Source organism: Talaromyces stipitatus, genomic scaffold (genome assembly GCF_000003125.1).
Source record: "Talaromyces stipitatus ATCC 10500 scf_1105507295491 genomic scaffold, whole genome shotgun sequence".
Classification (NCBI taxonomy): domain Eukaryota; kingdom Fungi; phylum Ascomycota; class Eurotiomycetes; order Eurotiales; family Trichocomaceae; genus Talaromyces; species Talaromyces stipitatus.
Window position 1 is genome coordinate 28328 of NW_002990122.1, and position 11333 is coordinate 39660.

The following is an 11333-nucleotide window of genomic DNA, read 5'->3' on the forward strand; positions in this document are numbered from 1 at the left end:
TCATATGCACGAAGCCTTTCGCATCGAGCTCGGCTTTTATCTCTTCTTGATCTCACTTTAACAGAATCCCAAGCCGACACATCTGGACCTCGAAATATAAGAGCAAGATTTTTCCCGAGCCTGGTTGTAAGAAAGGGACTTAATTGGTCGACAGGTTTTGAGGACTGAAGGCTGCTTAATAATTTTAATTGTTGCTCGGTCGGAGCTGCTCTCTGAGCAGCTCTCTCCAACAGATGTGTAACATGTACTTCGATATCTGCTGTAGCGGCTTTTAGTTTTATGGTCAAAGTTTGAAATTCCTCCAACTGTTCGTTGCTTGGACGTATTTTAGAACTTAATTTGTGACACAGAGATTCCATGTGCTTGATCAAATTTGAGAACTGGTCTAAAATTGCACCTGCGGACATGTTGGTCACATTCAATAAGACTCTTGCGAATACTTGACTGTTAAGAATATTAATTCAAGAAGGCAAAGGCGCTCTTTAAATGCTTAGAATCTTGTCATGTGAAAACTCCACCATGCCTGCTAGGCATGGTGCAGCAATAGTGCCAAGTCCGCTTGATAAAGAATATATCACCCAATGAATATATAGACTGTTAAAACTAAGCTAGTCTAAAATTAGCTTGGTTAATACTTCCAAATTGCATAACATTTGGCGGGAATATCACTTCATCTAATTGGCTACTAGGGGGGACAGTGCATTCATTGCATTTCTCAGCCAATAGAGAGATGAGCGGAACCACCCTATCCTAGCGTATCGACTTGAATTACAAAGTTAACCAGTTTCCGAGAAGAATTAATTACGTCTGGCACGTTATTCATAGAACAGAAAAAGACCTCATAGAGCTATCACTCCAGCCGGAAGTCGAAGAAAGCTCTGAATTTTGTAAAGATTTAGTTCAATGCTGCTTGTTCTAGAATTTCTCGTCATCCGGAGGGTAGGATATGGGCCTGCATTCAAGATGGAGGATGATGAAATCTATTCCTGGCACGGACGACTGGTACGAAAAACTACTGCAGGCGACTTTATTTGTTGCACTGAACATTAGATAGCCTTGTATTAGTTTGCCCCTGACGTTCACTTAGATAAAGCAAGTTCACTCCTGTAGCGGCTCGAAAATCAATTGACTTCTTCATCTCTCATTATGGATATATCTGAATTGCTCAATCCCTCGCCGACATCGTCTGTTGCCTACGAATCAGAGGAAGTCAATAGTCCACAGCCAGTTGTATACAACCCTCAACCTGTTGTCAAAGAGTTGTCTCCAAATACAGACCAACAAAAGGCTGGCTCACATAGTAAGTAAAATCTAACTGAATACTGTGCGGGTTTCCACTTATTTTAAGACAGGGACGGCTCGTGAATATTCAGAAGAAGACTTATTGTTTCTTTGGTATCATTTTATTGATCTCAAAATGACATGGGAAGAATGTCTTGAGGCTTTCAAAAACAGGTTTCCAGAGGAATCTCCAACCACGGGTTCAATAAAACGACTTTTTTACCGCTACTTCGACGGCAAATTCCCGGATAAAAAGCGCAGACGGATTCTACAAAAAATGGCCCCATCTGTCTTCGAAGTCTGCGAGAGACATTATCCCTGGATGCCATCGTCCAAACCGAAAGTTACCAATATAGCAGAGTCACCCAATCCGCGACCTACCTCCTCCGCTTTCGAAAAGTCACCTCCAATCATAGACCTGGAAAAGGATGATGCACTTAGTAAGTGATTCTAAGAACTATCATAGATTTCTACTTAGTCTATGACAGAGTTGTCTGATTGTGAACGAGCAGCTCCGCAGGGCTCGCACCTTGCTGGTAGTTTACCAGGAAAAAGTCGCCGATCCGAAGAGTTATACTTTCTCTGGTATAATATTGTTGATCTCAACAAGGAATGGGATGAATGTATCACGGACTTCAATAAAAGATTTCCATGGTGCCAATCTCTTTCAAAACACCAAATACAAAATCGTCTTTACAGCTTTCTGACCTCCAAGTTCCCCGATCGCGCACGGTATCGATTGAACAAGGCCCCATTCTTCTCCGCCGTCTGTGAGGAAAAATATTCTTGGATGTAGAGGCAGAGGCCCTTTATATAGGAATATTACTGGGTAGCAAGTAGCGACCACTTCAAGCTGCTAAACTCGGATGTATATAGGAACTACCCAAGGCAGATATATCTCTATTTCCTCCGGTCTTCATCCAGGAATAATGTTTCGTACAGATTTCAAAGACAGATGGAACCTGGTTTTCTCCATACTCACCGCCCTTGAGCACCTTTGTCTTGAAGGTGTAGAGCGCTTTTTGTAATGGGAGTTTATGACAGTTATAAGCTGGAAATATAGTTTCAAAGTCCTTGAAAATGCTTGTCCAACCCAATTTGAGATCGATACGGCAATACCAAAGAAACAGTAAAATTTCGTTTGTGAAGAAGGGCTTCCTACCACGCGTAGATGTCCCTGTCATAGACTGAGTAAAAATCCATGACATTTTGGGGGCTTGCTTACCAAGTAGATCATCCTTTATTAGGTCTATAACTTTCGATCTTGGGTCCATCATCCAGGAATAACGTCGATCACAGATATCAAAGACAGATGGAGCGTCTCTTTCTTTTTTTTTCCCTTTGTATGGCTTTCTAGGGGCTTTGTAGTCCAAGTAGCGATAAAAAGCGTTTTTTATTGAATGTTTCCTTGGGTGTCTCTTTGGAAATTGTTCAATGAAAGCCTTACGGCATTCCTTCCATGTCTTTTTGAGATCAATAAATTGATACCAAAGAAACAGTAACTCTTGTTCTGAGTAGGTTGATCGTGGAAAAAAGCCTTCTTCATCTTTCTGTTCGTCCCTTTTTTCAATAGTTTCCGGAGTCTTGAACCGTAATTCTTGATTGAACGTCCCTGTCTTAGACTAAGTGGACACTGATAATGTTTTGTTGGATATTACTTACTAAGTGAGTCAGCCTTTTGTTGGTCTATAATCGGAGACAACTCTTTAACAACAGCTTGAGGGTTGTATACAACTGGTTGTGGATGATTGACTACCTCTGATGCGTAGGCAACAGACGAGGTCGGCGAGGGATTGAGCAACTCAGATATATCCATAATGAGAGAAGAAGTCAATTGACTCTCGAGCTGCCAGCACGAGCGAACTTGCTTTATTTAAGTGGACCTCAGGAGCAAACTAATACAAGGCCATGTTCAGCAGAGAACAGCGTAACGAGTAAAGTCGCTCGCAGCCATACTAGGTATAATTAACAATTCTAACTGGATATTCTCGGAAACCAGCTGAGTTTGTAATTCGAGATTGCATTAGTCGATACGCTACTGATTAGCTGAACCTTGCCATAATGCAAAAGAATGGGTGTTGTGGACTGCATGCGTCGTAACCTTGTCTAGGGGCAATTTCGCTCATCTCCTTATTGGCCGAGAAGTGCAACGAACGCACCGTCCCTAGGTGCTTTCCTCGGAAGTTCCTAGAGATGTGATGGGCGTGCACGGCAGCTAACGTCTCCACCGCCGCCTTGATAGCGCGCCAAAGCATCTCGACTAATCGTATCAATACACCTGCTCACTCTGCCGGGTGCTAATCGCTGCACTGTACGAATCCTTCGAGATGCTGATCTGATGGGCGAATTTATTCCGCTACTCATTATACTGGATATAACAGTACGGAATATGCTAATGCATTCTAGACGGCACTAAAAATGTATGCCATAATTATTTGCCAGTCCAACTAACCCCCCATCCCAGTGACATGACCACCATGTACCTGCGCATTTGAGCGTCTAAGATAACCACGTCTGAAACGCGTGAAGATAACTTTGCTGATGCAATACTTGATGTTAATGATGACCTATTTTACGTAAAGTCGGAGGCACCTGAATCTCTATATACAAGGTCTGCTTGCATGAGGGCTCAGATATATCATTCTGTCTATACATAATCTATTCCTCCTGAGATGGTTTTGGCGAAAGTGAACGTGTCGACTGCAATGAATGTGTCTCGATTGTATTTGTGCCGCTGAACGAGAAATAGGATTGCTCAGTCATAGATGCGATTGACTCGGTACTCGATACTTCACAAACTGTGCTGAAGCTCGTATTTACGGCACTGGACCTAATGATATTCTGAGTAGCTTTCTCACTTGCTCGTCTTATTGCTTCGTCTCTTTGCTCCTTTGCCCAGTCCCTGCCGTTCCGATACCAGGTTGCACCTTCCCGAAATGTGTCAGGATTGTCTGTCATGGGAAAAGGATCGTAACTGAGTCATATAGTACTCTGTCTGATCTGATGTAGTTGATTTTGAAGGATGACTGGTGAACATCTTCAAAGTGCCATCATGGTATATGGAAGAGATTGTATAAGCATTGTTATCAAATTCAGGTTCATCTTTGCCATATTCTTGAAGCGAATGCATTCCCCTTGCTCCTAATGCACCATCGTAACAGGCCTGCCTCTTGGCTACTGATGCTGACCCATCAGGGCCTTTCGCTGCCAGAAAAAAATTTGGCGTTATTGGTAGATCATGCTGCGTCGACGGAACAATCTGACCACTGAGTTCGATTCGTATCTGACGGTCAAGTTGCTCCGGGCGTGCTCCATGATAGCGATCAGGATTACCAGGGACCAGAGTGCCATCAGTAAGATGATCGAGGTTCCTAAAGGGAATACCACCACCTATACATTTACCATCTGGAGCTTTGCCTTCAATCAAGGGAACCACATTCTCCGCGACCTGTCTCTCCTTCGAAGCATCTGTATCCAATTGGAGAAATTCTTCAAAGTTTTCTTCAGTGAATCTGGAAGGAGAAAGTGAGGATCGAGGCCGAGCAAGTCTAGCGAGTATGTTATCCCAATTGCCTGGCTTTGAAGGCATATGTCCTTCGGGGAATCGATAACGGTGTGGGAAGATCCCATGATCGATAAGATGCTGCTGAAAGTCGCGATCGTACTACTTTTGGTGGTTGAAGGTTTGGTGCTTCGCGAAGTACTTGAGCCTCGTGAAGCACTCGAGCCCCGAGAAGCGCTGACACTGCGTTTTTGGATGCGGTACGGTCGGTGAGATTTCATTGTAGGCTCTGGATACTGTAATAATCAGTCAAAAATTGCTGTTCGGTAAGCTGGGCTAACTTACACCCCGTAGTTCCGATAAATCTGGGCCACCCTGACGTGCAAACCTTTGAATAGCCTTTACTTCGTTGGGAGTGACAGGTCTTGACGACCGAGTTGGCTGGAGCGACTTGGTTGGAACTTGTGTATTCCTTCGATCAAGCTCCCGCAGTGCGTTATGTGTCAGCCAGACTTTTGAGAGATTATCCCAAAATGCTGCAGGGAGTAGGAAACCACTGGGATGCTTGACTTTTCGCTTTTTGTGAGCCTGGTCGGGTGATGCATCAGCGGATGATTGCTGTGAAAGTGGTCGTTTGCAAGAGTGTATTGATTGCCCTGTATGCATTTGGTGATGTTAATCACGAAGTCGGCAAGGAATTTATTCTTTTCGGTCAGTTTAATATCGTGCAAGTTCAGCACATTTTATGCTGACAGCCATCACGTTTTGGTTTTGAGTATAAGGTGAGGTTCACTAGTCAAATGCTTGGTGGCCGCAGATGGAGTCACGTATCAAACACCAACATAGCTGCAAAGAGTTATTTGACAAGCGACAACCAACCATCAAATTCGGTTTCCTATCTCTGAAACTTCTTGCTTCAATAGGTTACTGCTAATGGAATGAATCAAGAATAACAATGATGTCTCAAATTAATAAAGAACGGCTGATTCCACAGGTTCCCAAGATCTGCTACTATTCATAGAATAAGTTAATGCGGCACAAGATGATTCGCCAGACAAGGGTTCCCGCTTCGCATCACCAGTATCACCAACCAGAGGGATCCAAGCTAAATTGGCATTGCGACATGCTTTCGAGTTCGATATTTCCATTCTCAGTTCATCAGACGTCAAGCAACCTTGAGTGGTAATGCTGTATCTGCTTGTGTGAGAGCTAGCCTCCTTATTCTTGCTCAGGTTCTAATGCTAGCCACCAACATCGCGATTCTCATCCCGAATGGATGTTTTCCCCGCTTCAACCTAGTTGTATTATCATATAACTGATAGAAGATGTTGCTAAATTGTCACATGCTAAGTATAACCGAGGAAGCTGCTTTCTGTAATTAGAAATATACAATATGGCCTGAAAAAGCCAATCTTACTGTGATGGACTGATTTAAGTGGCGTGGACTGGAGACTTTACCAGTACATACTTCATTCCTGTGCCTAGATGCTTGCATACTCTGCATTCCCTTATCAGCTAGAATACAATAATATGCACATACTATACATGTGCTGAAAGTTGAACACTAGGCTACCCCTACACCTTAAATCGCCTGTTATCTAGCTGAATGTTGCAGGGATATGGCGGTGCCAAATTAATCCACATCTTGTAAGTCTTGGTCTTCAGGCGCGGGCGAGGGTGTTCTAGTAGCGATAATAAGAGGATGGTTTCTGAGCAATAATTTAGCAGCCGATCGTCTTTGGGTATAAGGTAGATTGATGTGCTCTTCACGGACCAACTGCGCGGTTACCACAGCTGCTGGAGGTCCTGCTGAAACTTCGCGCAGAGCTTGCGGACATTCTTTCCTAGTGAGCGTCGTTTGCTTTGGTAAGGTGTTATACTCATCCATCCAGTCACTGAGAGTACAAGAGAATGACCTGGAATACTGGTGACTAGGCCCTAATACTTTGCTGGGCAGGTGACAGCATTTATCCATTAAACTCAAGGCATCCTGTAGCTTGCCCTGGAATTTCCAAGTAAAGGCAAGGTTCGCCATGCTGGTTAGAGTATCGGGATGCTCAGCTCCTAGCACTGTCTTCCTTGTCTCCATTACTTGCACCTCCAGCTTCTCGGCTTCGTTCCATCGACCCTGATTCCGGTAGGTTGATGCTAGGTTCGCCATGCTTCTCAGAGTGGAGGAATGTTCTGAGCCAGCTTTGTCCTGATTGATCCTCGTCAGCTTCTTGTAAAGTATCTCTGCTTCTTGGTATCTTCCATCACTGGCAAGGCAACCTGCAATCTTTTCAGTCAACCCAAGGTAATTGTCCCCTTGTACAACAAATTCATTTTCATGCACAATTGCTAATGCATGAGGAAGGTATTCCCTCCAAAGTCCTCGATTGGTGTAGTGATTATCTGGAAACACATTCTGCATATGTTCAGCCACCCGTTGGATCCAGTGGCTAAAAGATGAATTCTTTCTAAGCCAGTTTCGCGTCGCAATATGCACAAGTCTGTGCATACCTAAACCTGTGCCTTGGCTATAAATAAACGAGTATGCATTTAAAAGGCCTAGAGCCTCAATTTTCTGTTTCCTGGATGTTGGCTGAGGAAGGAGGATTTCGGGAATATTTCGTGGATTGATACAAGCCATGAAAGATAAATAGTCTGCCGCTAATTGATCTTGATACTGAATCTGTTTCAATGATATTGTTGGTTTAACTACGGTCCGTATCACGAAGCATAGACGGTAGTAAGGCGCGAACACGAAGCGGCCTAATGAGCCTGACAATATGAAGATATCTTGATTCCTAATATTGTGACTTGTCCCCAAGAACGAGGGGGACGGGGATAGCTAGCTAGATATACGCGGCACGCACGTGCCGCGTCAGACTAACTATATCCGGTGCCAAAACGTGTAGGGTTTGATATTCACGTTCCGACACTGGCAACTCTCTAAAAATAGGAAAAATAACGAGCAGCACCGGGTTGATAAAACAAACGGATTGGTGTAGGGAATGGTGCAGTAAACAATACATAAATGCTTTCTGTACATGCGGGAAGAATGAAGCAAAAGAAAATGTGGTTAGACACGAGGATTCGGGACATTATTGGGGATTTGCGAATGCCACCGAATTTGCTTTGATCGCGCGATTTTGCGGTGTCGTGGTAGACCTTTCTACCCAGCCGTCGACAGTGATATGTAGCTTATTCGTATCAACAAGGATCTGCAAAGCGTTGCATGCTTTGTTCTTTGTCATGGCGTCGGCAGGGTTGCTATTGCCATCTATCCATTTGACTTCCGTAATCTCTTGACGTTCGTATGACTGGCGGAGACACATGAGATCGATCATGAGTCGTTTTTCTTGTGTCGTACCAAGTTTCACAAGGCAGTCATATAAGCTCTTTGAATCGGTGCAGATCACTAGCGGGAGCGGATTCTCGAGGTGTAGAATCTGCGTAACTGTTGCTTTGATAGAGGCAGCGAAATCAAAGCCGTTGACCATGGCGTATAGCTCCGAGGCTAGTACGCTACGTGTTATCCGCTTGCACTTGACCGAGGACCAGTGTACAATATTCGCGTTGTTCGAGGCGTCGGCAAGTACAATAACGAATCCGATTTGTGACGAGAGGTCTTTATTATTAGCGAATGCCGCGTCAACAAAGGCGTATAGTTTGATGGTGTTGATGTTAAGTTTGACAAACTTCAAGCCGCGGTATGGGTTGTCAATTTGCCATTGCAGGCGCTTGTTGAGGTATTTGATATCCTCTTTCTGCGGATTAGTGCTCTGTGCTGCGAAGGCATAATCAAATGCGGCTTCCGGTTGCGTTAAGGAAGCAATATAGGCACCAAGCGCTCGTTGAGATACGTATTGTTCTTTTGGTGATGCGTTCTTGCGGATCTTTCCCCGGGAGCTTGTCATATCGGCGTGTTGCTCTTGCACGATTTGTATAAGCTTGCAGGTTCGTTCTTGGCTAAGCATAATACCCTGGGCCGTCTCCGAGATGAGGCCACCGTTGAATTTCAGCGGGTTTGTAGGCGAGAGTCGTTCGCGAGGTTTGCACTGTATCTTGGCAGCCTTAATTTCCTTCTCTTCGCGGTTAGCGAAGGCGTTGTCGGCGAGGATAAGAGTATCATCAGTCTGCATGCCAACGATGCCAAAGCCATTGCTAGGGTCAATACAATGTAGGAGACACGGGTCGTAGGTTGACGTCTCCATTTGTAGTTTCTCTGTATGATGGCTATGGTAGGTGTTGAACCAATGATTGCCTGATTCAGGGATCCCATATAGAGGCTTGACGACTTTTAACAGTGTGCCTGGTGAAAGGAGGATGGCGAGTTCTAGTGGCGGTCGTACGAAGATATCACGGTTAAGATACGTTTGCGATTGAATATACGCTTGAACAACGTCTCGTAGCCATAGGGAGTGAGTAACCATACAGGCAGTCAGGCATAGAATCAGGCGCTGACTGCAGCGTTGTATAGTTGGTGATTCAGTCAATATGAAGTCCTTCCCTTCGTCATTGTAAGCCTGCACAACAAGTCGCGATTTTTCAAAGGCCTTGTCGGTGCCAGAATTCTTCATCTCATCCACAAATCGTGAGTTGAAAATACGTTCACCTTTGGGAACTTCATTCTCATGCACGAAGTGGAAGACACCTCTCTCCAATAGGCCATCCACCTCTTGCTTGCGTGAGTCAGTAAATCTTGTTTGTTCCAATACCTCGTCAAAGTTAGCTCGAGGTTGAGTAATCTCCTTATTGTTGATATATGCTTCGAAATCGTCATCTCGGTATCGAGCGGATGGTTGACGGTTGCGCTGCGGTCGTTGAGAGGGGATTTTGACAGTCGATGGCGGTAGGAGTGCATTTCCTTGTGTTGGGGGTTCAGGTGCGTTATCATGGTCTAGAGTAGTGGCAATATCCTCAGGTGGCATGTCCTCGGCATAGTATGGCTTTACAACGGTTGAGCGGAATTGAGTTGGGCCACTTGGAAGTGCGACTGTGCAGGTCTCGTTATTGACTTCTACTAGTTTGTATGGGCCTTCCCATTTTCCAGCATAGCCAGTATTTCCTTCTCTGAATACAAGGACGTTCGAGTTGAGTGGTAGCGAATGGATCACCGTAGTTGACGGGCCGTTACGGGTATTGAGTGCATCTCTTACTTGTCGTTGTGCGTACAATTTTCGTACCTCAGCAGTTGCTTTCTTGAGTGCAGTAGCACGTTGTTCAACTGATATTGCTGGTGCGTCGTTTTGCGTAAGTCGTGGGTAGGCACCAAATACGAGAAGCGTGGGTACGAGGCCGTTGGGGCCGGCAGTATCGTTGACAGATTTTACGGCCATTTGTAGTGCCATATCGGGGTGTAGATCTGGCAATTCGTCGGAGATGATGGTATAGGCGCGACGTAGTACGGCGTGGTAGCGTTCAACCATGCCAATTGACCAATGAGCTTCAATAGGAACGCTCTTGACAGTGGTGCCAATAGATGTCGCGAGCTGTGAGAATTCCTTACTCACAAAGTTCTTTCCAGCGTCAGTTGCAATGAGATCTGGTGGTCCTAGGTACGTATCAATCCAGGCAACACGTAGGGCATCCCATGTTGCACTTGAAGATATATTAGGGAGCCAACGTGCGGCGTTAAAACGTGTTGCTTCGTCGATAATATGAAGTACAGGTTTACCATCAATATACATAATATCAACAATAATTGAATGGTTGAAATGTATATCGTCTTGCAACGTAAAGCGGAAACGGCCAGGAGATTTACCATGGATTTGGCAGTGATGACAGAATTTGCGAATATGCTCGATTGCTTCACGGTCAGCGTCGTGGCCTGCGCGCTCGATAACGCGGTAGAATCTGTCAGTTGAGGGATGACCGAATCGACGGTGTAGGCGCCGTAATTCTGCTTCTGTGAGGAAGCAGGGATTCTCATCAAGTGATTCCAGGAGACATGATTCGTAGGTCTCCTGCCATATAAGGAATGGATGGCCAAATCTTCGTATAACCTGGGTAGTCATATTCTCTTTTGGGCCAATGAGAAGATCTTTGGTGTTGTCGTAATACACGTTCAGTCTGTCCAGGTCTTTGATAGAGAGCAGGAACGGTGTCATTGTTTCGAGGATATGGAATCGGACTCGGCCAATTGGTGTGTCAACATCGACTGAGCCTTTTGAGCGTACAGGATCGCCTGAGCCAAATTTGATCCCTACTGAATTTGCGGTTGACGTGTCTATTACAGCTCCCTTGACAGCTTTCTGATATGCGAGGAATTGACTGTATCCGGCTGTAGAGAAGTCTGCAGCGCCGGTGTCAATGAGAATACCTTGCCATGTTTCTTCGGAGTATCGGCTTGCCGAAACGTAGGTGCTTGTATCAATCGTTTCTTCAACGTTATTCTCTATATTGTCGCCATCTTGTGCTTCCTTTGTTGCCAGGGCTTTGACACAGTGCATAGTCGCTCGATTTGCTAACTCTGTAGTGATTAACTTTCCTAATTCTCCCTTTGGCTTCTCATCAGTAGTGAAGAAAGCGCTGGCAAAATGGGTTGAGGTAGTCTGGAGTGGTG

The 11333-nt window shown here is 44.9% G+C and overlaps 4 protein-coding genes across 4 annotated transcripts in view, besides 2 other annotated features; 1 reads left to right on the top strand and 3 right to left on the bottom strand.

The window, feature by feature from the left end:
• Nucleotides 1-1146: 1146 nt before the first annotated feature.
• Nucleotides 1147-1729, top strand: TSTA_107770 (uncharacterized protein; the record flags this gene model as incomplete). The annotated part of the gene is made up of 2 exons (XM_002488297.1): nt 1147-1300; nt 1353-1729. The coding sequence occupies 2 exons, from the start codon at nt 1147-1149 to the stop codon at nt 1727-1729; spliced, it is 531 nt and encodes a 176-aa protein (XP_002488342.1).
• Nucleotides 1730-5060: 3331 nt separating this feature from the next.
• Nucleotides 5061-5449, bottom strand: TSTA_107780 (uncharacterized protein; the record flags this gene model as incomplete). Its single annotated transcript, XM_002488298.1, has 2 exons — nt 5061-5072; nt 5129-5449. 2 exons carry the CDS (start codon nt 5447-5449, stop codon nt 5061-5063), a joined length of 333 nt encoding a protein of 110 aa, XP_002488343.1.
• A 967-nt stretch (nt 5450-6416) lies between these two features.
• TSTA_107790 (kinesin light chain, putative) lies at nt 6417-7415 on the bottom strand (the record flags this gene model as incomplete). The annotated part of the gene is made up of 2 exons (XM_002488299.1): nt 6417-7123; nt 7286-7415. The coding sequence occupies 2 exons, from the start codon at nt 7413-7415 to the stop codon at nt 6417-6419; spliced, it is 837 nt and encodes a 278-aa protein (XP_002488344.1).
• A 454-nt stretch (nt 7416-7869) lies between these two features.
• The window catches only part of TSTA_107800 (uncharacterized protein), a gene marked incomplete at both ends in the record, with an annotated part of 6493 nt that continues 3029 nt past the window's right edge, over nt 7870-11333 (bottom strand). Inside the window, one exon of the mRNA XM_002488300.1 lies at nt 7870-11333. This exon is cut by the window's right edge and continues 4 nt beyond it. Within this exon, the coding sequence (XP_002488345.1) occupies nt 7870-11333 (3464 nt within the window).
• Nucleotides 8014-11178: a mobile genetic element.
• Nucleotides 10132-10668: a mobile genetic element.